Below are 27,017 nucleotides of genomic sequence, written 5' to 3'. Positions count from 1 at the left end.
TCCCTTTATGTTGTAACATTTTCTATAAACTACAACAGAAACGATGATTTTTCTACGATTTATCTGGAAAAAAAAAGTCGCTGTTAATTAAATTCGAAAAAATGAAATGGATACTGAACTGTGGGGAAGACGGAAATGTCGGCCGCCATCCTGTTGTGTGACAACATTATTACACGACCCAACATGTGGCGAAGCTGCTGGGTGTTGGGTGGCCTAGGCCAGCGCCTGGATGGAGGGAACTTGTGATGCCATTTGACGGGGTCACGAGCTCGGCTGTTGAACCGAATCACAGCCTCAAACTCGAGGGTATATGTAAGTGAGTTTGTCTTTTGACATTTCTCGTGTTCACCAATCCGGAGCGGCGGTTCAAGAACAAGAAAAGAAAAGAGCCGGAATAGATCAAAGCTGATTAGGTTGTTCTCTCTTTCCCCAAAACACATCCGCATATGCGCTGTCCTTTTACATCACGTATATACGCAAATAGAACCGCACAGCACCGGATTCCGGCTCTTGTCAAAATGCGGAGCTAAAACATCGCATCAGAAGGCAGCACAAGTGTAGCGATGAATGGTAGTATAGTATAGAAAAGGGATAAGAAGACCAACAAGACAAAAGTGGCGTGGTTGTTTCAATTTGAAGGCAGCAATTATCGACGGGACGAATTCATTTCACAGTCGCATTTCAACAAGGTGATGCGCCTCGTCGTCTGACGATTAGATCGGCCGAATCGAATAAGCGCAGCAGCAGCAGCGGCTAAAACTATGAAATTGTCTTTCATTATTCAAGAATTTCAAACATGTTTCCGCCATTTGGAGGTGAGGGACTGTATAGAAAAATTTATAACCGCCGCAGGGCGGGCGGGAAGAATTTTTCACGAACATGCCAACTGTTGTGCGTCAAAAAACTTGGCGATGGAATTTAAAAATAAATTTGGGTACTACTACTCTCAATAGAATATGTTAAGACACTTGCATCATGCTCTACATCATTGTGACTTGTCAGTTTGGAGAGATGAGATGTAGGACGCCCTGGCCTGTCGACCGCTATACGCGCTTAATATAATGTTCTTACACAAAAATTCAAAAAATAAAAAATAGACACGGAATAGTTTTCTTTTTGTTTTGAACTGCTGGGACTTTTTGATATTTCGAGTCTCGACATGATGAACAGAAAGAGCAGAAGGAGGAAGACCGTCGCTGATTCGAATCTGCCACGCTTTGGCGCGCTCGAGCAGAAACGAGCTCGCGCCCGAACCTCATCTTCTTTTTCTCGATTTAGAGACGCTTTCCTTATGTTGTTGTTTCTTTTCTCTCTAAACTTGGCCGTTATTTACATTTTTATTTAGACTCTGGCCCTCCTATATACCCGTACAGCACCGGTTAGCCGAGAAATGTTTTCTTGGCTGCTGCGTGTCTGCTGCTCGGTGTAGACGCATTGGACACGCTGATGGTTCACGCGCGAGCCGAGCGTGCCTCATCATCACCGATGGCTAGCAACAGACCGGCATAACGAAGGTTATACGTACAACAACAGTGTCGTCAAAAAGGGCAGGCAGCCCAGCACAGCTGATCGAGGGGATAAAATATGTTCAGACCCACCAAGACGTTGGGGCAATTGTTTTTTCTTTGACTCGAGAGAGAGAGAGAGAGAGAGGAAAACTGAACGCTATAAATCAAATGTAAACAATCGTCAGAATGGAAAGAAAAAACACCCAGCGTTCCAGACAATATTGGGGTATTGAAATTTTACTGGGAGTGATTTAATTCGCCGTGAGTTTTACATTCATCATTTCATCCCTTTCTGTTTCTCTGTTTGACTTGGTTTTGTATAGCAGTGGTTTTATTACACTGCGTTATTATAATAATAATATTAGAGCCGTACAAACATTCCGCATTGCTGGGGGTATTATGAAACGGTTTCAGTTGTGGACTCGGTCGGGATTGCCATTTGAATTGAAATTCACGGCCGGATGATTCGAGTCCGAATCAAATCAAACAAGGAGGAATAGATCTAGGAAGAATAGATAGAAACATTTGTCCTACCTTTATGCCTGGGAAACACGGCCAGGCATCCATCGGCAAGTGCTCCATCCGCTGAGAAGTTTAATCCATCACAGTCGGGATAATAGGGAAAAGGGGGTCCTCGTGAATACACCCACACACACATGGGAATACACGAGAACATTTATACAGACAGGGGAAGAACTGGACTGGCATCGGTAGTTTCTCCAATTAAATTGGATGCTGGAGATCTAAATTTAAAAAAAATGGGTTACGAAAAAAATATTGGCAGAAATAAGTATTAAGGAAAAGTTGAAAACACTATGACAGTGGGTAAAGCATCATTTTTAATAAATGTGAGAATTAAAGGTTTCCATGTAGGCCCAATACACTGCATTGATGCAAGTCATGCATCATTCAAATATCTAGCAGGTCGCAGGAATGAAAGTAACACAAATCATTACCCAATAAGCGATGATGAGATTGTTGCTGTGGCCAATACCAGTACAAGCAAAACTTGCATATCTTGTTGTTTTATGTTGGCTGGCTCAGTCCCCAAATCTGCACAAAGAGAATAATTAAAAACAAACTGACGTCAGTACCATACATTGACAGGGGGCTTATACTAAATGATAAATGACCTCATCATCAACAACCAACATTTCACACATTTGAAACAGGTTTAACTCTTCTATTTAATAAGCTCTCAATAATCATTCCAATTGCATTCTTAGTTTTATTTACCTGCCAAACAGTATGGAATGGAGAGCATGGAGATGATCGCTGACACACCACACGCATGCCACGATTTCACACAACGACCATAATCGGAATTTTATTTGTTCTGCTATTTTTCGTGCAGCCACGTTTCCAAAAAAATATATTGTTCCGTTTTCTTAACTTTTGTAAAACTTAAACTTAAACTTGGTCTCTTTTTCGCAACTTGTAAAAAATTCGAAAGCAGACGTCTCTAATCTTCTAATTAGCCATCTTTAAGATATCGATTAGAAACCATCAATAATCGATCCCTTCCCCTTAATACCGCCAAGATAAAAGTATAACAATTTGCACGAAACCCGCAATAATTACTTTAAGACCTCACAACAAGATCCTCCAGGGGACAAATCTTTGGATGTCCGTTATTATTGGCTAAACGGTGAATATATATACTAAAGCCTAACATATTACAGTATTACATTTACCAAGCATATGTGTGTGTGTGTGTAACTGTGTATGTATAAGCAGACGAAGGGGGGTGTTCAATGAGCGGTGACCACCATCAAGTAAAGCACCGAGCGCCGGTTGTTATGTGCTGTGTGGGGGCCCAGGAATCAGTAAAACGGCTGGATGCGGTTTCGGCTGAATGCTTTAAAGTAATAAGGGCGGTACAGTTAAATATATAGGCCTATCCATTCCCTGTCGGTAAAATATGTGACGATACAAGCCTATATAGTATTCGAAAATTTAAAAATATTAAGTCATAAGTCCGACCGATATTTGTTTGTTGCACATTTTCCCGTCGGCAGGACCAATTCCGGCGGATTAGATCCGAGTGTTAGGCCGATTTTTGTATTCGATTTGCATTGTATGAGAACAGACATTATTTCAATCTTTATTTATGACTGGGGAATAAAGGCAAATTACATTTCTTTAAAATTTACAAACGAACAGGATAGACGACATTAGCTTTTATTGTTTATGCGAATTATAGGTTTGTTATTTATTTATCGAGAGATAGAGGTAAAAACGTTTGAATGATGGACGCAGTTCTCTGAATGGCGCCAGTGCAACAATCATCGTGAATGACATGAATTAAAATTATTTTTGTAAAAAGAATGAAATGAGATCAGCCGAAATGTCATTTCTCTTAATTCACAGTGAGACGTGCCGGAAGGGTGTTCTGTGATTACTGTGCCTGCTGTTGTTGATGCTGTTGTGATGGATTTTATCTGTCAAATGAACACGAGACACGGAAATGCTGCCGCTGTTGGTCATGACTTTGACCGTCAGATCGCCTTCGTAGGGCTGTCCCGGAACGACTTCCGTGTGGAGATGAGCTACCGGAAAGAGCAACTGCTGCTGCTGCTGCTGCTGCGGTGGCTGTTGAGAGGAAGAAGACAGCGAAGGTGTCGGCGATGGATGTTGAATAGCGGAAGAAGCCATCAGACCTCTGACAGATTCAGTCGTCTTATTCGCTCCTGCATGTGTGATAATAAACTATGGATCATCGTTTGTAATTTTATAACTCGAGTTGAAATCATTAAACAAAGACGACGTACCGTTGTTCAACAAATGTCCGTTGTTGGTGCACGGGCTGGAGTTCTTCTGGATCGAGGCCTTGGCCGTCGGCACAGTCAAAGCCTTAAAAAAAAGAGTATAGGCACACAAATCAATATTAATGAATTTGAAATGCTGTGATGTGGCTTGCATGTTCTTCGTTTGCCCAAGCATAAGCGGCCATAACTAACTCGTCTTTAAACAGAATGGGCGGGGCTATCGGCAGTATCGTTTCTTATACGTCAACTGGCGTGTGGTGGAATATAGCTTCTGTTCGCCCATTTCCAGCTCGGAGCTTCTTCCGCAATCGATTGACAAATGGTTGTCATTAACTTGTTTCTTTTTTCTACTCTGTGTGTGTATGTATGGGAAATGTTATAGGCCCCTCGTCAACATCTCAATAGTCTCTATACACAGTCTCGAATTCAGCTAGAGCCTGTGTACCGCCGGTGACTTGTGTAAGAGCGGCTACTCGCCTTTCAAAAACATTTGGAAATAGAGTCGTCGTATCGGCGCCATATAACTCGCGCTTTCAATGGACCTCATCTGCGGCACTCCACCCCTTTTTTTGGTCCTGATTCATAGCCTCCTTTTTTCTTCCGCAGACTATATCCCCCTTCTAAGTTTTTTACGTGAGTTCTTTTTAAGGCATAACGTTAGTTAAGGAAACATTATTGCAGAGTAATTTAGTGAAACACTAAATGTCAGAAAAAGGAGCGAAATTTGGCGGCATTTTAATTTTTTTTTTTACTTGTCGGACGTTGCGCTCCGGATGGAAGATGATGATGTAAAGTTTTGGAGAGAAGAGGCAGGCCAGCGTGACGGTGGCACTCAGACTGATGGTGACGCTCATACTGGTGATCCTCAGTGGCAGATGACTGGCCGTACTGTCACAACCGCCGGACGGAATGAGACGGAACAAAAAGTAAAAAGGGGGAAAGATTAGAATAAAGATGCGCCGGCCGTCATTTATTTACAAGTTGAGATGAACCAACCTAAAGTAGATGGGCACAAAGGCCAGCCAGATGACGCAAGTTGTGTACATGGTGAATCCAATGTACTTGGACTCGTTGAAAGCGGCGGGAATTTTGCGCGTGACCACCGCGTAGACGGTGCAGAGGAGGATCAACAAGATCGGATAAGCGAACGCCTTTCATTCACAAGAGAAAAAATAAGACAAAATTGAGGTGACATATGAGTTGGGCAATTGATTGCACGGGTGTCTTTTACCATCATGTAGGAGGCGTCTGTGAATGAGGAACAGACGAGGAGATTGTCTTCACGTGTCGGGTGAACGTGTCTGGCCACCGACGGAGAGACCCACAGCCACGTCAGCAAGATGAGCCCTGTGCAAAATAATTAAAAATGAATTTTTAGAAACCATGCTGTGCATCAGACGAACGTTTTTAGTTTTAGTTTCTTACAACATTTGACCTTTTCAGAGAGATAGACTAGTCTACTTGGAGGTTTCGACAGGATGAACTACTCTGAGACGACCGGTTTCAGCTCGAAAGTTGAATTATTAACAATACGGGCATAAGTTGAGACGAATCCTTCAGGGAAAGACGTTAGCCGAGGCCTCGGCGTCAGCTAATGAATCACTAATTCGATGGCAAAGTTGGGAGCATAGAGAAGTTGAGATATCGGGAAATATCGAACCTTTGGCACATGTCTGACTGAGAGCTCAGCTAGAAAGTGCTCGGGGTACAATACAGGTCATTGGAGATGCATAAACCTCTAAAGGTATAATATGAGTACTTTCTAGAAATCCAGCGATGTCTATAACGGAACGCAAAGTACGTGCTGGCGGCTAGACAGAGAGCCAAAGGATTGCAGTACAAATCTAAATACCTAATCTCCTTCACTGATTAACTCGTAGAAATCACGATTGCAGCTGCACAGTCATAATCAATACAAATCGCATTCAATGTGTTCATTTGGTCTCATCCATCTTCTTTCTATTGGGTAAATCAAAGGAATTATTATAGATAGACTAATTGAGGAAGCAAAAAAGCGTACTAGCGTAGCTCCGATTATGATTTTGTTTTCTTTTTCCCATGGAGACAGCTGACGCCATCTATCAACCAGCCCTGACAAAATAAAAAAGAAAACATCTTCCACACCATCGACCCCACCTACTAGTCCCAGCCATTTTTTCTTGGAACGCGGCTCATCAAACTTTCCGATCTTGTCGCTCAGCCAAATAAGAATATTATGTATTTGCCTCGATGAGTTGCGTAGGTGGGTGGACCGTTACAATATTCAAAGGGAGGAAGAAAAATTTAAAAAAAAAGGGATTGCTGGGAGGAAAACTTCGGGTGGAACGTTTGTCGGCGATATATCTCAACTTTAGTAAATATTTTAAAAAAGGAATCACGCTGACGACTTAAACACACTAAAGCTCTACATTGAGAGTTGCTTTTCAGCTACCCTACTAGATGCCGAGTCGATTAACAATCACTATATAGTCATGGTGATGTAGTTAGTACATGGAAGAACATTTTCAAGCGAGCGATCGTCCCTATTAAAATAATTCCAAGTTGATAACTTTTGAGTTATAAGAATGTAACCGGGGGAATCGGACCATTTGAAAAAGGAGCGAATAAGAATCGCTGGAGTGGTTGTAAGTTAGTAATCCGATTTCAATCGTTTAAAAGTCCTATTGGGAGAGAAAAATACCATCTCAATGCTGGTGGTATGCTACAAGGGTGACTGCGCAATCGACAATGGTTTCAATCCTACTAGTGTACGGTTGGCCGGAGTGAGCGGAATAGGTTTTATCCCATACACATAAGCGTCTAACATCCCCATTTGATTCCATAAAAAAAAAAATCGATGATAACATTCAAACCAGAACCCACACGCTATTTCTGAACCTTGATGCTTGATAGTGGAATGCCCGTCAATGAGATGAACGGGTAACTACTCGTAATTCTGATAGGTTCAATTAGACGGGCCTATCAGACATTTTTAACTTGCTCATTCATAACCTGACGTCGTTCACCGGGAAACCTGATGACCTGCAGAGCCAATTCTGTCCCACGACGAATGAAACTGCCGACGACGACGACACTGGCGATTTATACGTGTGTGGCGCCTTTCTATTGGCCGTCAGTCACAATGATCCTGAAGATGTCAATTAAACGACAAGACGCCAGCGATACGTGTACTTGACTTCCGTTTGGCTCACCACGATCGCCCCTTGTAGTATTTGTCGTCTTACTAAGCCTCTTTCTCCTTTTGTTCCTTGTCTTCCCTTTTGTTTCCAGCTGCGGCGGATGTCAGTCCCAGACCAAATTGGATACCGGCCATGAATCAATATGTCCACACCAGACCTTGGGAAAAGGCAACGGGAAAAAATGTGCCACAGATTTACCCCCCACGAATCATTCCAGCTCGTTGGAGTAATGACTTTATCCGAAAAATACTTCAAATCAACTTAATGGCTTGGAGTAGTAAGTTCCTTTTTGCCGCACTCACCTTGAGCTTTTCCGAGAAATGAAACAAATCGTACCTTGAATGGCGACCAGACCGCCGCAAATGGCCAGCTGCGATTTGGGTGAGATGAGTCCCGGTCGTCCGGCCGATTTCTTGCCGCCGCGGAAGATGCGGGCGATCCGGTTGGTTTTGGTGAAAAGGGCGGCGTAGACGACGCTGAAGCAGAGGCCGATGGCCGTCTGCTGGACTCCGCAGACGACGTCCGTCGGTCGCAAAACGAACAGGAACGAGACCATGTAACAGAGGAGGATCCCACTCAGCAGAACGTAACTCAATTCCCGTCCGGACGCTCGCACCACCGGCGTGTCATTGTGCCGCAGAAACACGCCCAATACCTATTTTAATTTATTTTAAAATTATTATTTCGTCTTTTCTAATTCAATTCAATTAAATAATGAAATGTTTGTACCGTAAAAGTGAGGGCGATTCCCACGGCAGAAAAGGACATGGCACCAATGGCCCATCCGGAATCGGGACGCAAATAGACTTCCGGAATGGTCAGACATTGACTCCGCTCGACGTTGGGTAAAGTTCCGAGTGGACAAGCGGAACATTGCGTCTCGTCATCCGGATTCCGGATCTGTTTTGACCAAAACACGGAAATCAAAAATTAGAAAATTGTTGTTGAAAGTCTCTTGCAGATGGCGCAGTGGTTCCCTTTTTTTTCTTTCTTTTATTTGAAATCCATCGATCCGCATGTAGGGGATCGAATGAAGGAACAACAAATCCAACGGGTCGGTCCGTTTGATGGCGAAACGGCAAAGTCTTGGGGCTTTTTATCTGTTCCTGTTGGCCATGAAACGGCCACGAGGGAACATTGATTTCATGCCCCTTTCTTCCTTTAATACTTTGACTCTCTCAACATAAATATATGCAATGTCGTGCCCTAACGTCTGAAGGGAATTCAATCCCTTGGCCAGCGGACGGCGGCACATTTCTTTGGTTGTCTCCCGAGCGTGTCGTCGTCCCGCCGAATGACCAGTTAATGTAAGTCCAGTCGGCTCCTTATTACAGGAGCATGCGATTCGATAGTAGCACACACACACAAAAGGGGCAGATATTATTAGGAATGGAGAGGAGCGTCCTATACTTTACCTGATAGAGAACGCATTCGACGCACGTCCAGCAGCATCCCTCGCCTTCCACGTACTTTTTGGCCTGCGACGCATTGCACGGGCGACTGCAAATGGATTCCGGCGGAGTCGTCCGATCTCCTCTGAATCGCAGCTCTGAGAAGTGACGTAATAGAATTGGCCCAAGACACAAAAAAAACAAAACAAAAAAACAATGAACAAGAAGAAGAAAGAAACAAAACCAAAATAAATAATAATTTATCTTGCATCAACCTATCAGGACACGAGCGACTCTTTCAAATAGTTTCTCTAAGCTTCTTTCAAAAGCGATAAATCAGTGCGTAAAGTACCCAAACACTTCAAACCCCAATATGTAACCACTGCGTACACATGCGGACACTGAAGGGCAATTTCCGTTAAGTCACAGTCAATTTAATTGGAGGACAACAGCCGAAGGGAAAAGTTGGCCAATTGCTCCGAGGTTGAGCGCAGCAACTGATGTTTGCGCTAAACAAGCGACCCATTTTCTTTTTGACGAACAAGTTGTTAATAACTGTCTAGGTGAACTTTGTTATAATTCTCTTTAACTTCTAGCTAGGCTGCTAGCCATGCAACAAAGAAAACTGCTCAACAAAAATGTTATTGAGCTCGATGTACTACGTAAGCTTTGGCCTACAACCCTTGAACATAAAGACGGAAATTGGAGAACTGAGCATCAACAACATGAAAAAAGATCGACAAAAGAACCAAGGGTTGCCTAAACGACAATGTATCGTATTTAGCCTATAGAAATATGAGGACGTTTCATTAAGAGTCTATAACATTACCCCCCTACTGTCTTTGGTATACGTTATCCTTTGTCTATACGTAATCTGACGCAATAACACGTATATATAGAGTACATGTGGAAGAGCCAATACCGTTGGTATCTCCACCAACGTATTTTATTTTCATCTTCCTGCCGTTCTACTGATGGCCTTTGGCCTAGACCACTTTCGTCCATCCCGTCTAATCCAGTTGTTTGGAAAGCTTTCATTCGCTTTATTCGATCAACCAAGCGTCTGCGTTGGAACGATGGCTTGTGACGAGTCGCTCCCCCGTTCTCTTTTCCGGCTTCTCCTAGAATTGCCCACCCACCCACTGCACTGCTTGAGATCTTCTCTCCTCTTGTTTTGATAGGCATGTTTTAATTGCTTGAATATTGGCTCTGGTCTCTATTCTTCTCCTCCCTTCTTGTACCTTACCGCTCTCGATGTTCACTCTTGGCCCTAAGATTTACTTAGGTTGCCCAGGAGGTCATCCCGCGGTTCTTATCTTGTGTAAATTGCGGCTCTGCTCCCCTGCTGGTCAGGAGAGTGTGAGCCCTTGCGATTTAATTGTACATATTGATCTTATGCCCAATCTCTAACTTCAAGCAAGCCAGAGATTTTCCCGCTGTAACTGTGTTCACCGCTCTCTGCTTGGTGGAGGCTGTACCGGTGGCCGTCGGCTGATGGTCTTGAAGGTGCAACCAAACCGGGTAGACTCAAAAAAGCCAAGCAGAGCTCGCGGATGATCGCCCGCCCAGCGTGGTGTAAATAGGCCCAGTTTCCCTTTTTCGTGTTGTCTTATTCGTGTTGTTTTACTCGTGTATTAGTTTTCGCCATGCACTATGTTCCCTGTATATTGCCCCTATCCTGGCCTCTAATCCCTCCCATGTGCCTCTGGTTCCAACACCATCCGTGAGTGGCGCCACGGGAACAAAGTAATGTACATATGTGTTGTAACTATATTGCCATGAAACCGTAAAATACATTCGAGCGACACTCCTGCAGGAGGTAACGCTCAGTTAAAAATTAAAAAAAAAAAAATACCGTTGGTATCGAGTTTCAGTTGGCCCGAGTGGTACTCGCCTATCCGAAGTCTTCGATATCGACCGGGCGAGACTTGCTTGAAATGAATCAGGTCGTAACGGGCCGGGCCGTCGCCGTACTCGTCAAACTGGAAGCGGTCGCCGCTTAATCCTGGATATAGGCGGGAGGGATTTGTATCAAATAGTTAGTCAATTGTTTTATTCATTTCATCACGGCCATCAAAGAATTAAGTGGCACTCTAATCTTTTGATGGGCGAAACAAAATGTAACTCACCTGTGAACTCGACCCGTCTCAGATATTTGAGCAGTTCGCTGCCGTCGATGGGCAACATTTCCTTGCAGAGGCCCTTGCGACCGTAACACAAAGTTTGGTGCATGTCCCTGTGAGAATGGATGAATTCAAATACAAAAAAAGAAAAGATCGTTCATTACATCGATCCGGCCTGGACGCCATTTTATTCGATTTTGTTAATAATAGTCTCTGCTCTGACTGTTGTTGGCTCTCTGGTATAAATTAAGTCCCTTTTTCTGTGTTGTTTCTCTCAGCAGCAGCACAGCAGAGTCGACTTTATTGTGTTTAAAGTGGGTACGTACTTGAAAGCGTTGGCGAACGCCAAGACGGCGTCCGAAACGTATTGCAGTTGCCCCTCGAACTCGACGCTTTCGGGAGTGAGTTTCTCCCGACCTGTGCACATCCGTTGCCAGTCCTGTCCAAGAAAATTAAGTCAATTATAAATAAGAACGAGAAGAAAAAGTAATGCCGCCGAGATAACTTGGCATTAACAATGAGCATTCCATATATGTGTTTTGATATTAAATTGCAGCCGGAAACACGGCCGGGAATGTAACTGAGGCATGTGAAATTGCACATTATGTGTGGCTTACCTGATTGTAAGGAGTTGGCGGACTCGTTGGGTAACGACATTGGAAATGGTTTTCCCAAAATTCTATTGTTGTTTAATTAGAGAGAACAAGCGAACAAATTAGATACTTGTTTGTTTTCCTACTCTGTTCTACGACCAATTGCCAATTACAAATATTATGTGAAGGTAAATGAAATCAAAATAAAGGCGATACAAGTAATTGGATTTCGAAAAGGGACCCAATTTTTCTTGTTTGTCCGACATCGATGGAAGAATTCCCCCCGGGAAGGAATCCTTATCGTAGCGGGGAAAAGCAAAAACAGAAAGTGTAGAATAAAATTGGGCAACTAACCGATGAACCATGGATTTCGTTTGTTGTTTTGCGGCGTGAGGGAGAGGAAATAATTGTCGAATCCTCTGACGGGATGAGCCTGCGGCAGAAAGGCCAACGTTCCCTCCACTTCGGGCTCGTTGCCTTCGGAGACGAGGAGGCGGCCGGCCCATCCGTCCGAGCCGATCCAATTGAAATTGGCCGTCAGATTGTTGCGCCGCACGGCCCGCATCACTCCCGACACCTCCTGATCCGACCCGAAGATGATGACTCCTTTGGCTTTGGGTTTCGAGTTCAACTTGTGGACGATGCCGTTGTAGGCCGCCTCGCCGGCCACACCAGAGTCCTTGACCAGTCGCTCCTTGACGGCGATGCAAATGTTGTTCTTGGCCAGCAGCACTTCCAGCTCCTCGAACGCCTGTCAAGAGATGGAGAAATGCATTTCATGAGTTTTTCAAATATATGTTATAAGATGGCAGAGTCAACATTGGTGGATATTGAACCGTTGTGGGGCGAATCCATTTGCAAGCAGATGCGTATTTATATAATATCAAGCCAGAAAGACCGAGTGTTGTCATCCATCAGACGCCCTGAATGTTTGAGCAGTCGATCACAAAGTTTCCTTATACATCTATATGTATTCAAAAGAGTAGTTGATGTATAGTCTAAAGGGGGGATGCGACTGGTCCATGGTGCACTTCAGTGGGGCGCGGCGGCATTGAGGGGCCAAATGGAAATCTAATGCTTTCGCGGAGGGGTCGCTTTTATGCGAGACTATGTATTGGCCACCAGACAAATATTGGCACCCGTGATCACTATTGATCAAAAGCTATTGACATGTTTTCCCCCTTTCGCTTCCTTTTGATCAATACACAAGCCAACATATTAGTGAGCCAAATAAAGCAGGTCTACCTATTAAGTGATTGAAATTCCTGGAATTTTTAGGCAGCGATGACGAGTGTGCGCCGGAATATTTATTTAGCAGTTAAATAGTGTCGCAGAGCTAAAAAACCTTTCTAGGGAAATCGTTTAAATAATACGGTAAACACACGGTCTACGCCATTTCTTAAACCTAAAGAAAAAAGGGGAAGAAATCCGTCGGTTGTTTTCAATTGCGTCCTGAAAGCTCAGCAAAAATTTCTAACCAAATGGCTTGGAAAATGCACGGCCGAATAATTAAGGAAAATGATTGAATTTGGTTACATTTTACCTGGTTGGACGAGCAGCCAACCAATTATTACTTCCCGATGATGAGGTTACGGCACACTAAAGCATCGATCGATCGTCACTCTTATAAAGATTCCGTATTCATTCCACTAGACGCTCTTCTTCTTTTCTCACTTTGTTGTTTCTCTGCACATAGTCCCTTTTATCTATATTCTTTTGTACCGAGGAAAATTCAGTTGGTATCAAACAAAGTTATACGGAAAACGTGTTGAGGAACTATTTAAATGCAAAAGACGAATTGAACACATCTTCTGATATCTTGGCGCAAGGGCTTTTTTTTTTAGAAATGTTTACGGTGCCGAGTGCTTGGGTTCCAAGTAGTACATGCCTAACAACCGGGGCATGACGGTAGGCTACTAACTGCTTCCAGCATTTTCCCGAAGCAGCTCGGCGGGAAGAAACTTTCGAGACAGTTTGAGCCCTTCCTTATATTCTCATCAAAACCCGGAAAAAAATAACCCATTTTGTGTCGATGAAAACAACTTTCGTTTGAGGTTTCTTTGTTTGGTTTCTTTTAACTTATTGGAGGGATCTAGGACCTGGCACATAAATTCTTTATATAACCAAGTTGATTGCGTAGCTACCAAATGATCACGGGATATTACCGCCAAAAGACTCAAGTTTCTGTCAGGCTATATCGTTTTGATGGCTACACGTGCGGATTATAGAACCCCATCCGTCTATCAATTGACAGTGCGATCCTTTACTTTCGGTCTACTTTACCCCCCGCTATATCAATGGGCGACGACTGCGTTAGAGATATGTAGAGACATCATTAGTTGAATGCTGAAGACATCTGCTGTTACTTCCTCGCTGGATATTCCAGCTAACGATCCATCCACTTTTTCCTTATTCTTCTTTTGACTTAGCCCTTAACCTAACTAATTCAACCTTTTCCGCTCTTCAGGCCGTATAGTCGGTCTTGTTAATGGATTATTTTCTGAATAGCTTGCGCATTTTCCTCTTCGATCAATAGCGCGAAATGTTGATTAATATACCGAATAAACACAATTAACCAAGTCGAAAAATATCACAAGTTTATTACCTTAATGCCGTAGGTGGATTCCTCGTAGAGGATGGAAATGTAGGACCATTTGAGGAAGCGGATCATCTGGACGATGGCCATCACCTGGTGATGATCAGATGGAATGGTCCGCGTGAAATATTCAAAGCGCTGCTTGTTGCTCAACTCGGGACTCGACGAGAAGAAGGAAACCTATAGGAAAATGTGTGTGAATCATTTTGAGCTGTCGTCCACCAGGATCGATCCTTCGTATATATAGGTACCTGCGGGATTTTGAAGAGTCGCAAAAGATTGGCCACTTGGATGGACGTCCCCGAAGACGAAGCTCCCACGACGCCCGAGATAACCTTGTTCCTCACGTCCGGCACGGTCCCGTCTAGACATTTGTATTCCGTGTCGTCGATATTATTGATAGAACCTGCATATGAAAACCAAATTAGCACATGGTGTGGGTCATACACTGAAACTACGACTGGCTGGAACGCTGCCAACCGACAATGGCCATGAAATTCACGTCAATGTAATTTAATTGAGCACTCGACAATGTTTTTTCTTCTTCCACTCGAGTAGCCACCCGGCGCTATACACTGCAATTCCACTTAGCGGGAGATCCTGAATGGCCCTGTGAGAAAATCCAAAGAGCGTCGAATGCTCCCATTCTTACCAATAAGTCTCTTATCACTTGCAGCTTATACAGCAAATCCCCGTGAATCGTTTTGCTCAAATAGTCAACATCCAGCAACGCATTGAGTGGGCCGGCTCGGCACTTTAGAGAGACTATATAGATAAGTTCAGGTGGCACCCCACCCACTTCGATGTGCATCGACTTAAAAACTAGCTGTTTGCTTTACCCTTTTTATTTGAGATGCCGTCAGACACTCACAAAAGTAAATACACGCACTAATTAACTGTTATGTTGATACTCCGTTTTTTGTAACAAGCGAATCGATGACCTAATTATTGAAAAGGCTATAGACGAAAATATTCAGAATTGTTAGGAACGCCAGCAGCAGTTTCGGATTGCGTCATTTGATTACGTGTTTACCTTTTATATCATTGTTGGGAGAATTGCACACAGTGTCGGGTTCACGGTAAATTGTAATGTAAGAGATATGTATAACATTATCACGGTTTGTTTGTCGATTTGCGCTAATGACGGGAGTAAATACGGAATAGAATTGCAGATCTCATTAGCGGACATAAACCCAATTAATGGTCTTTATGGGCTCGTAAAGTATGTGGAGAAACACACTACACTATTGTGTGATCTGCTGGGCAAGGAATGATGACGAACTGATGGCAATACTGTTGGATAACGAGCCTATTAGCCTCGGCTATACATTACGCATCGGGCTATAATGTAATCCGCATTTATTTGTAAGCAAAGGCTAGACGTTATTATTACGTTCAATGTGTTTTATAATTACCTTTGATGAAAGCGACAGCTTGTTCCAGTCCGTAGGTGTCCTTGTCGCAATCGTCCAGGATGTGGGCGCCGATGGTGAAACCGACTGTGTCTAACAGAATTGGATTGACTTGGTCAATGGTGTACAGCATAGTCTCCAGCGCCTTCAAAATTACAGAAGCATATTAATAGATATTGAACGAGTAAAAGTGTACTATAGCTACTACCCAATTTACTGTACTCTAAGTTCACTCATCTTTTACGTTTCAATTTCAAAAGCAAAGTAAAGTCAAATGAAATGAAATGTAACAATCTCAGTTACAAAATACAATTAAAGTTACGTATCAACAAAAATAGCTATGCTTCATATCAAATGCTGTAAAATTAAATCAGCTTATCAAGTGGGAGAAAAAGGCATTTCAATATTCATCCACAAACCTTCTAATACTAGAAATGGAAAATTTCCCCAAAATTATCAAAAATATCCCAATGGTCCATCAATTCAACACAGTCGTGATTAAAAAAAGGCGCGAAAATTAGCAACATGATGAGGAACCTTCTCCATCGACGAAAAATATTACAATGAGATACTCGGTCGACCGGAAACCCGAGCAAGGTTGCAATGCCAAAATACATAAATATATTTTAAAAAAAATGAATAACACAAATAAAACTTATGTTTCGAATCAAAATGAGTGAAAAGATGGTCAGTAAATAAAGGAATTTTATTTCAACAATTTTTTAAATATTTATCTTTAAAAAAATTATTAATTTAATCAATGTTGGAATTACAACGCAGCTTCGATTGAATTGTTCTCATTTTCAGTATATTCGTCGATGGAAGAGGTTCTACATCGTGTTGCTCATTTTCGCGCCTTTTTTTAATTCACGTTGATGGAAATTAAGTCAAGTATTGGGTAGCAGAACATTTTCACGAACGAAATTCTTGAACGGAATTGTACCTGAATGCCACCCTGAGGCATGACTGGTCCGCAGGTGAAATTTTCTTGCCTTTCGTGGATCATCATGAGACCACCGAGGATGAGTTCACCTTCCACATCGGAGGCTTTCTTCGTCGGCCAAGTGAAGTTAAAAGGCGGCCGGAAAATGGAGGCTGGAACCAGACTCAAGACCAACAGTGGCATCATCATCATCACCAACATCAACATCATCTGAAGCTTCATGATGGAATCAGCTGGTCCCGGTCGAAATTGTAAATTTGTTTCTTTTTTTAATCCGCTGAAACTTGTCGATTTGTGATTCGTCCGTCTGCTGTTCTATGTTAGTCGATCCGGCGGGACACTTTGCCGTGGTCCGGGACGTCCAAAACGCAGCAGCTGTGCCTATCCACCCGCGTAACGTATATAATTCAATAATCAAACACATTAGAGACGCGATTTAATCCGATTTAATCCTCATCGATGACTGTACGTTCTCTCTCTCTCACTAATAGTGACTATAGTGCCTGGAATTTAATCCTAAAATCAATATCACACAGCAGTATACCCACCGGGTCTTTTATATTACAGATTATACAACTCCCATTCCAAATGGATTGACAATCTAATGTAGAGCGGATACTGCAGCTGCACACAATGCGTCCAAGATTGCGTCAGTGGAATGGAGCGTGAGTGGCTGTATAGCCACACGGTTGGATAACAGAAACGGCAATCTAGACATTCAAGATGTTGCATCATTCCTTTAGGTTAACACGAGAAACCCATCGGTGAGTTGCCAGTTATACATTATAGATCCTCGACGGAAATTTGACATTTACATAGACGATAAGAAGCTATATAATAAACATCGTGTACATCTGATCGTCTAGGAGCCGCACTTACATCAATAAGAATAAAAAAAAGACCGTGAACTATATTTTCGTGAGAGACTCTTTTGAATCGGAAATTCAATTTGCATCTCTTTCTTCATCTTCCCCCGCCATCTTTATGGATGACGGGAAGCACTCACGCAATCCGAACGACTCTAAGGTCGACATCAAATGCTTGTCAGACAGCCAATTCAATAAGCGACAATAATGCAATACGAAAAAAGAGCCTCTCTTCTAAAAAAGTTTCTTTTATTTCTCTATAGGCAAGAGCCGATGGATGTCGTGAATGTGTTTTGATTCAGAATTCTATATATCCGTTCTCTTTATCTATATAGGAAATCTGTCACGCCAAGGAAATGGGGGCACGGTCTATCAATTGATGACGTCTATATAGTATCTCAACTCGACCGCCCCGAGTCCTTTTGTTTCCCGCATTCTCGTGGGAGACCATCGCCGGCCCAGAACTCCACAGGGTTCCATCCTTCATCTGCTGCGTCTTATGGTATATTACATCTTACTATATAGAAAGTGCATCACGTGCTGGCCCATTTTCCAGCACCCCAAATAGGTAGTAGTATAGACTTTCGCATGTGTACTATCACTTTGAAGGGGACCTTGTATAGAGTTGTGTATATACCAGCGACACGAACGCTAATATAGTCTATATACAAGGTCGTCCAGTATACGTAATACTGTAGTTTTAATTCAATTAAATTTCTACGGTTTCAGTTGGTATGGCGAGTAGAGTCTGAATAATATGGATCGATGTTTTCTAGAAACTATTTCTATTACTTTCAGTTTGGCTTTTTCATTATTTGTGGGTTGAATTTTCACAACTCGGGAAAGTTTATAGAGCAGCTCCAACCAAAAAGTTTTCAGCGAGGATGATGAAAAGGATACGCGCAGGAATCACTAGTATAATCTGAGTTTACGTAACCAGCGCACCGTGCCGAAACGGCCCCAAAAAAGATAGTTGCGATATAATATCCAGCAGTCCAGAAAACTTTACGGGGAAACAAAAGCGAATGTATAATGAACAGTCGCACTTGATATAAAACACATTACATCCTGCATGTATCTTTTCAAAGCATAAGTTTCTCGTTAGCCAAATAAAACACTGCTGGCCAGGCAAAGTGAACTCGGTGCGGAGCCGGCTGTTTTCATCAAAAAAGGCCTTTCAATAAAATAGTAAATTCCCGCGGTGTGCGGTTATACATCTACAGCATTGAAATCCACTCGAAATATTAATATATCCGTGTGTGCTCTGCATGTGTGCATACATAAATAGCAGGGCAATAAATTGCCAGCGTACACATACTTTTCCGAGGATGTATTATAATATAGCGCTGCTGAACTGGATGGGGTCCGCCAAATTTATATCTAACCGACACCCGGCTGTGCCGTGACAGCGGACAACCTTATCCGTCTTTTATTTCATTCCTGCGGGAGTGAAAAGAAGAAGAAGAGCGGCGCTTGTGATTCGATTTGATAAACAATTTTTTTCTTTAATGCGTTCGCCTTCCTATACTCCTCTCGATTTGAATAATATTGTGCACAAATACTTTAGAGAGCGGGAGGAAAAAAAAAAGACGGGAAACAGTTGGTCTCAACGGCTTTCCGTCCCAAAGTTTTCCGGGACGGAAAAAAAGAAGAAACTTTGCGCTTATATGTGTGTGTGCATATACATCCGTCTGCTTTTTTTATTTTCCCTTGTCGTTCGTGACGCACCAGCAACCGGAAATATTCCAGTAGTTTCTTTTCCCCCCTAAAAAAAGTCAGCTTTTGATTTGATTTTATTTTTATTTCGGATCGAAAAAAGTTGAGAGCGACCGTGATTTAGCTTCCAGTCACCCGCAGGCGTTTCACGCGCGATATGTCAGTCTTGTTTAAATTTTGAAAAACGCGCGCGCGCGCTAATATTAGTTGATGGCGATACGAAAGAAATTGGGCGACACCTATTATCGCTGATGCATCAACTCGACATAGCCTATACACGTCTGTGTGTATGTTAAACGCAGGGCTCATCAAACTATGAACCGAAATGCGGCGAAAATTGAATCTATGAAAAAAGGCAATTGATGTTGTACCCCCGCGTTTGGATTTCCTTCACTTTGAATTTCCTGGCTGGTGCCAAAGAAATAAAGAGAGACCTTTTTTTCCGACATGAAGAATCGATCGCTTCTACAATGCATGGCAAAGAAAGAAAAATAAAAGTTTCGACGGTGTGAGATGAAATAGACTCGCCGAGATTTCGGTGAATGCAATGCCTCTTGAAGCTCTCTCTCTCTATACGGCACAAAAGAATAGGCTATATAGGAAGGAATTGGGTTCACTGATGCAACAATTCAATATAGAGAAGAAAGACTGACGTTTGCCATAGTGATAACCCCAGCAGAGTCTTGTATATATTCTCAGGCTCGTATTATTTCGGGTGCGGTGAACCTATAGAAATAATCATAAATAACCATTTTTTTTCTTTTTTTAAAGCGGACGAGGATGACCGCCATGATCGATGACCTTTACGTCACCCGTTTGAAATAAAAATGTCCAAGCTAAAAGATATGAAACAGCACACACACAACCATTGGGTCATATCAAGTTAGTGCGTGAAGAAGAGAAAGTTTTGCCGGCCCAGTCTATTATAATAATACTCTGGCCGTCATCATCACACATTAAGATAATGATGATGGCACACAGGGACAGAGTTGTATTGCTCATGTCCTGCGAAACTTTGTCATCAACATTTGCGTTATATGATTGCCAAGCTTTGTAAATGAAGAGTCAAAATGTTTGATGACGTTATATAAATTATAACACAGCTGTGCAGCTATGCTTTGCTATATATACCGCACCACATTAGCCGCGTATTATAGAAATGTGACGGGTCATATTTTATGTTAATTCTTCGCGATTCTTCGCCATATTTTCATAGACTTTTTTTTTTTCCCGGAGAGATTACCGCGACCTAGAGCACGTCAAACATTTATAGGCCGCCCATAACTCTGGCATCAACTCCCACTATACTGTTTTATGTATAGACTTAAATGGAAAGACAATCATCCCTGAATAGTACATATCGTTTGTCGCTTTTCTGCTGGAAATTAAAGTCTTATAGCAGAGCATCGGGTCTCTCTATAGATGTTATAAGTCGCAATTTTCTTGAGAGGTTTTTTTTTCCGCTGCATATAGTTTAGGTCTTGATTGTATAACGAGACCCAACAGCCCAGCACGGCAGTCTGTGTGCTGCTGGCTTATACACACATATTGCGTGCGTCTATAGTTTCAGTCACTTTAATCCGCGAATTCAACCGCGAGAGGATAATAATAATAAGATGCAGAAAACCGAATAATAGCAGCAGCTCGATCGATAATCAAAAGAGAAGAGATTTTCTGACTATTATAGACCGGGACAAATCGTGAAATCGAAGATATAGTCCCGTCTATCTCTCTCGCCCCATGTTCATAGATGTGACGACATGTAAAAGAATTTCTACCGAATAATATAGAGAACGTGGGAAAGTGGAGAGAAAGAGAGAACCAGAGGCAACTAAAAGTGGACGACCGCTTGTTCATCCAGCAAGCGCTATATATAGAGCTGGATGACTTCCTTGTCGATCTGTGTTTTTACAGTTATTGGAGTAGCGCCGCATCCACCGTCGTCCATTCTTTATAGATAGTAGGCTATAACGACGGGGGGGGGGGGAGCAGAGAAAAGAAAAATTGGCAGACGTGCTTGTCTTCAATTTTTCCCGTCTGGCGTTTTGTCCCGCTCCCTCTCAATCCCTCCCGCGGCACTTATTATAAATGCGCGGGACATGCCTATATAAATTATATACCGCCGCTGGCTCTTTTCTTATTTGAACGCACGGAGGATGTGTCGTCTATATAATAACGGTGATGATTGGCAAGCCGCCGAAATCTATAATATTTACTCTAGCACTGATGTACAGCAGCACTGCTGGGTCGTTCGCATCCGCTTGGCATTTGGCCACACCCTTTCGTTTCCCGTCATATACACGGAATATATAATAACGCTCGGCGGTGTGAGAGTCACATAGATTTTTTAATCTGCCGATTTCTAATGTCTATTCGTTTCTTATTTTGACTTTTTGTTTTTTTGTATTAGTTGTATGGAATTTTTAAATTGTGTCCCCTCGAGCAATCAACGATGGCATTAGATTCCCCTAATAATAAGAGTCGATCAGCTGTTAGACGCACGCGGAAAGTTTTACGTATTCTAATTGTATATTTATTCTGGGGGTTTTCATTGGACGAACAAATTTCAGCAGCGCACAACAACACATAGTGTGTCTGGAAGAATTTAGTACTGAAAGTAGAAAATTCAACGTCGTAAATTATATAATACAGGACAATAAAGGGCCTGGAAAAGCAGATGGGGACAAAGTTTCCGGTTGCTGGAGCCGAATCCGCACGCCCGGAGGAAATAACGTTATAGATTAAAGCCAGCAATTGTCAACGTTGTTGTGTGAGTTATATTCCGTGGAAATCAATTTGGAAAACGTGCAGAAGCCAAACAACTTTCGCCGCAAGTTATAAGAAATGAGAAAATCGCACAACATATCGACACACAGATAAAGCAGCAGCCCTGCTTATGCATATGTGTGATGAATCAAGTAATATAACGGCCATCAACATTTATGGCCGCGCAAATCAGCCAATAGTCCATTTCATATTATATTTCCCCGTTCCGAGAAATGCAAAGCCGCATTTTTAATGAGCTATTATACAGTGCACCTATATATCAAGCAGCTGGATAACATATAAACATCCACGCAAATCTTATACAGGGAGGGAGATGTTCCCGCTGCCGAATATCATCAGCTATTTTGAATGGATTTCGCACTGATGGAAACTGTCGATGTCTAGCAGAGGTTATAGACCAGCAGCCAGTAAGACGCCGGAGCAGGTTTCTGTAGCTCTCTCTCTTATTCCACCCGGGCGAAAGTGAAAGCTCATTAATTCAAGCCCCCTCCTTTTGGCTGATGAATAAGAACGTCGCCGCGTCTTTCTATATACGAAGAAAGAAGAAGAAGAGCTCTAAAGTTGCACGCGTTCATTTCCTGCGGCTCATCACAAAGTAACAGACGGTACACACTATCCCCCTCCGGCGACAGCAGTAGCCGAATTAAATGATTTGGTGAGAAATGTGTTTTATATATATTTCGTATGCTGCTGCGCATCATCATTTTGAAACGTTTCTTTTGTTTTGACAGCCCCCGGCGGCGACGACGACGTGACACCAAGATGGCGTCTTGCTCCCCTCGGGGCAATTGCGCTTTAAAATTGGCCAGGAATTCCAAATCTACGTGCCGACTTGCTGCTGCACTGCGAATGATAAGACAATACATGTACAGCCTCACGGGTGGTGGTGGCGAATAAAAACTAGCGCAATATAATCGATGTCTTTATCTATCAAGCGAAATGTATTTCAGCTAACATTATCGCATTTACAAAACCCTATTATATCAAATATGCATTTTAGACACAGTTCGATACACATTGAATCGTACACACATGCCGAGTGATTTTTAGCCATACGATATATATAGTGTACAGTCAGTCACACAACAACAAATTCCCGCAAATTCCGCCAGAAAAATAAAGAACGCGCGGCTCCCCTCGCTCGATTGATTGATTTTTCACGTCACGCCACACGCCCATCACATTGGAAATGCATTTGAAAATTCGAACGCTCGTATATAATATGTAATCCCCCTCTTCTACCAGCTGTATATATATATATGGCGTCTTATTTTTTCACGTAGACTATAGTCTATATATATGTAGGATATATACAATAGGTATATAACAAGTTCGATTCGCATGCTGACACGGCTATATTATAGACGACCAATTGCTCTCTCAGTTATAAGAGCTGATATAGACAACCATATCAAGCGACAAGGACACACATGTTTCTTAGACATTTATAGCTGCATTGCAATATATCCAGACGGCCATTTCTCGTTGCACGGGTGACGTGATTGCGATTAGGCTCACGTCCATATATATAATGCACATAAAAGGAAGGCCAAGTTGATGCAGACATCGAAATTTTTATTTGTTGTCGTTATTACAGGCGATTTATTTCTATGTATAGGTCGATTCGACAATACATCTCTCTTTTTTTTAGTCTGTTGAAATCTTGTGAACCTTGAAGGGTATGTGGACCCGCATATAAATTTATCTATTGGATTATCGATTTGTAATTGCACCTACTCAACTTTGTCAATAAGCTACTGTATATACTAACTACGCTATATCGACTTGAAACCGTCGACGTGAATTGTATTAAATATAAATGAGACCTTACTATGTATAGAGACGACGGTTAAGGTCGCCGCAACACGACGTGATGTTTTTTTGGCTCGTCAATAATTCTGGTATTACGCATCAAAGAAGAGCAGCACAAACGACCAAATCCAAAAAGCCCTGATGGCCATTAGCCCAAAGGGCTTAAGCTTCTGCTGGAGTTAACTGCAAGAGTGCAAGCTCAATAATCAAAATGAATTCAGATTCGGTAATCCGCCAAGAATTATGAAACAAGTGTATCGTAACTTACTAACTTTAGATCAGATAATAGGTGCCTGTAATAACAGCGTTGCAAATCTAGTTTTGCCAATATCTAGTTTTATAGTCTTTTTCGGTTTTATTCGATTTATTTCATTTTTAGTTTTTATTTTATTTTAATAAAAATTTAATTAAAAGCTTGATAATAATTTTTAAAAATGTTCAATTTTCTACTGATTTTCGCAATTTGGCAAATGCAAAACTGGGCGGCCAATCGCCATCCCAGATTGCAGACTACAATTTTTAGCGAACGACTATGAACCGTCTTTTTCAGTTTAAATTTTTGAAAAAGATGTCACAGATAAAACCTACAAGAAAATAGATTGTTTTGTTACTGTTTTGCTGCAGGTATGTTTGTCTTCATTTGGTGAAACTCAGTGTCTGTGAATTATTTTGTAGTGTACAGAGCTGGCAGCACAGACATAGCTTTTTTTCTGGTCAGAGCCAGGGTGATGTGAGGCCACCGTGGCTTAATTTGAATAAAATGAGGAAGGCATCATTTCAGGAATCTCAAAGTTTTCTTTTTGTCCAATATGATCCATGTGAACAAAGTCACTTGGTGGTTGTGGTTGGTGAAGCAATTTCAACGTTCAGAACTACGTAGGTTTTTCAATTCCACTAGGAAATTTTTATTTTGTACTTTATTTAGTTTAAAAACAAGATAAAACTGAATAACAAACCAAATATTATTTAGTCTATTATCTTGTTTAAGGAAAACCAAATTGTTGAATTTAGTTTTATTTCGTTTTTTTACTATAGTTGCAACGCCAGCCTGTGTTATGTCTAAGCTTTTCTGCCCATTTGCATTATTATTTGAGCCCTAACAGCGCATCAATTTCCCTTATCTGCCCTGGGCGTTGACTGACTCTAAAGCTCCTAAACTTGGGCAAAATTGGAATTTCACCACAAACTAATAACGTATAGTCCATTGTTATACATTACGACTGCAACAATCTTGATCCCATTGTAGTATACTGCGAGTCTCGGCAATTAGAATAAGACCACACCTTGGCCATAAACGTGAACGCGCTCAAATTTCCTATTCTATCCGACAATGTCTTTGGGTTCAATTAATAGCCTACACAGAATAGATTTTGATAGTCTACCATTTTCACGCCGAACGCAATGGTAGCTTTTAGTGTCATTCTCTATTCTTATATAACTAAGTCGTATAGAGGAATCAAAGTTGGTTCTCAAAGCTTTGATAATGAGCCGCCACGATCCAAGTATACAATATAACTTCCATTGTCACCAAGAACTTTTTGCAAGCCGATTGGCAAAGATGAATATAACAAACGGGAGAAAACTTGTATAGACGACATAGCCGGCCCTATAGATCTAATGATTACCTTTTTACAGTTTTTTTAAATATTATTTTATAGGAACCAATTTCTCATTTTCTCTGGGCAACTATTGTCTTTTGATTACTTAGCCACATCGTGCATATCATTCAACTTGCTGTGCATGTGCTGTGTGTGTTTTTGTTAGCACGGATTTCCTTTGTTGCTGACGTTGCCTGCCACTTATTTCCTGTAGGTGCTGTGTGTTTGTATTACTACACAATTCGCCATCATCAGTTGATAGACGTTCGGGTGTGTCTACATCATATATCTTTGCCGGTCTGATGTATATATATATTTATATTTTTATACTTTCCTTGATGGTTGATTTTTATATCTATTTTCTGCTGCTGGCAGTGGGATCTATCCACCGCTGCTCTCGATTCCATTTTTGCCCGTTTCCACCGAGCGACAATCGCATCATCCGTCTTCGTCAACAAAGGGAAGACGTGGCGAAAGAATATTATATCTAGACCAGATTCACGGAGAGCCAATAGGGAAAGACGGCGCGAATAAGGAAACCATGTACCAGCAGAGACGGAGAAGAAGAATTAAATAACTTTCTATATATGCGACGCCCAAGATTCCCAGCAGCTGCTGCTGCCGGTAGGCATCGGACCATGTGCATTCGGGGGTATTTTTTTATATCCTTTTGTTACTATATAGAACGTAGTATATAACCAATGATCTCTCTCGCTTTTCTTTCCCGTCTTATTCGTATATTAGGCTCGATATTTTCTTTTGCTGACGCACAGCAAACGATGGCGTCAGCGACTGGGTGCTGTGCTGCTGGCAATCGAGCCATCAGTGTCGCTCTTTCCATATTTAATTCAATGAATAGTCTATGAGGATATATAGAGGGGTGCAAGAAGTGTACTGTATAGGTAATATTACCTGAATAATTCTAGACTCAGGAATAAGGATTTAATCTCAATTTCATTTACAGTGGAAGACTGGACTCACCTTCGACGGGTAATCAAATGCCGAGGGCCAGCACCAATGAGCACGGCGCAATTAATAACCAGCATCTTTTATGAATTCGCTTATTGTGATCGATGGCAATTGTCTTGTCGTATCCATCGGATCAAATTTTTTTTAAAAGAGAAAAACAATTTTGCGGCTCAAAAGTTTGTCCGCTACCGGCACAGTAAGACACTTCACACGAAAACGCCAATCGATTACAACTATGAATATTTGTTGCAATTTATTTATTCTTATAGGGATTGAATGGATGAGAGCTGGCCAGTTGTGATGCGCGATGCTTCCCGATCAAAGAATCAACTGGAACTGGTTGACTACCGTCCAGTCGGTTCCAGTGTGTCTACACAGTGAAAGAGGGGGGGAATCACATCAAGAATGCGTGTGTGTGTCTTCAAAGCGCATCTGCCGGCGTCGATCGACGGGACGCTACAACGAATCCGGCATCAGCCATGCGCAGGCTCCGACATACTCCACCGGACCCCTCCAGCAGGTACTAACATATCCATCTATCTATATCTATGTGCGTAGTAGAAGTAGCCCGCAGCGATAAAGATACATGCGATTCGTGTCCGGTTGATGCACAACACGGCGAGGTACACAGCAACGAGCAGCTATTAGTGCTGCGTCTATTTCTTATCAACAATCTGTAGACGCTCATTGCCTTTGGCTCAGCTGTCGCTCCGCATTCATTAAAGGGACATCTTTCGACGTTGACGTCAAAGACAT

At 42.1% G+C, this 27,017-nt stretch overlaps 2 protein-coding genes across 3 annotated transcripts in view; one reads left to right on the top strand and one right to left on the bottom strand.

Annotated features, from left to right (window-relative positions):
* The window catches only part of LOC124312897, a 309,861-nt gene that overhangs the window by 223,810 nt on the left and 59,034 nt on the right, over positions 1 to 27,017 (top strand). The window lies entirely within an intron of this gene.
* LOC124312849 (metabotropic glutamate receptor 2-like) lies at positions 3,597 to 26,630 on the bottom strand. Of its 2 annotated transcripts, none has more exons than XM_046777351.1 (18): positions 26,274 to 26,630; positions 16,514 to 16,894; positions 15,574 to 15,715; positions 14,410 to 14,564; positions 14,168 to 14,338; positions 11,917 to 12,313; positions 11,587 to 11,648; positions 11,296 to 11,408; positions 10,976 to 11,082; positions 10,702 to 10,851; positions 8,871 to 9,004; positions 8,185 to 8,355; positions 7,792 to 8,110; positions 5,508 to 5,623; positions 5,273 to 5,427; positions 5,029 to 5,164; positions 4,280 to 4,361; positions 3,597 to 4,198 (listed from the first exon to the last, which is right to left on the bottom strand). In XM_046777351.1, exons 2-18 carry the CDS (start codon positions 16,733 to 16,735, stop codon positions 3,873 to 3,875), a joined length of 2,958 nt encoding a protein of 985 aa, XP_046633307.1. In that variant the 5' UTR covers positions 16,736 to 16,894; positions 26,274 to 26,630; the 3' UTR covers positions 3,597 to 3,872. The 2 variants fall into 2 exon arrangements, with proteins under 2 accessions (XP_046633307.1, XP_046633308.1); XM_046777352.1 differs by having other exon boundaries at positions 4,106 to 4,217.

The sequence above is a fragment of the Daphnia pulicaria genome, chromosome 9 (assembly GCF_021234035.1).
Source record: "Daphnia pulicaria isolate SC F1-1A chromosome 9, SC_F0-13Bv2, whole genome shotgun sequence".
NCBI lineage: Eukaryota > Metazoa > Arthropoda > Branchiopoda > Diplostraca > Daphniidae > Daphnia > Daphnia pulicaria.
This window is presented reverse-complemented; position numbering and strand designations above follow the sequence as displayed.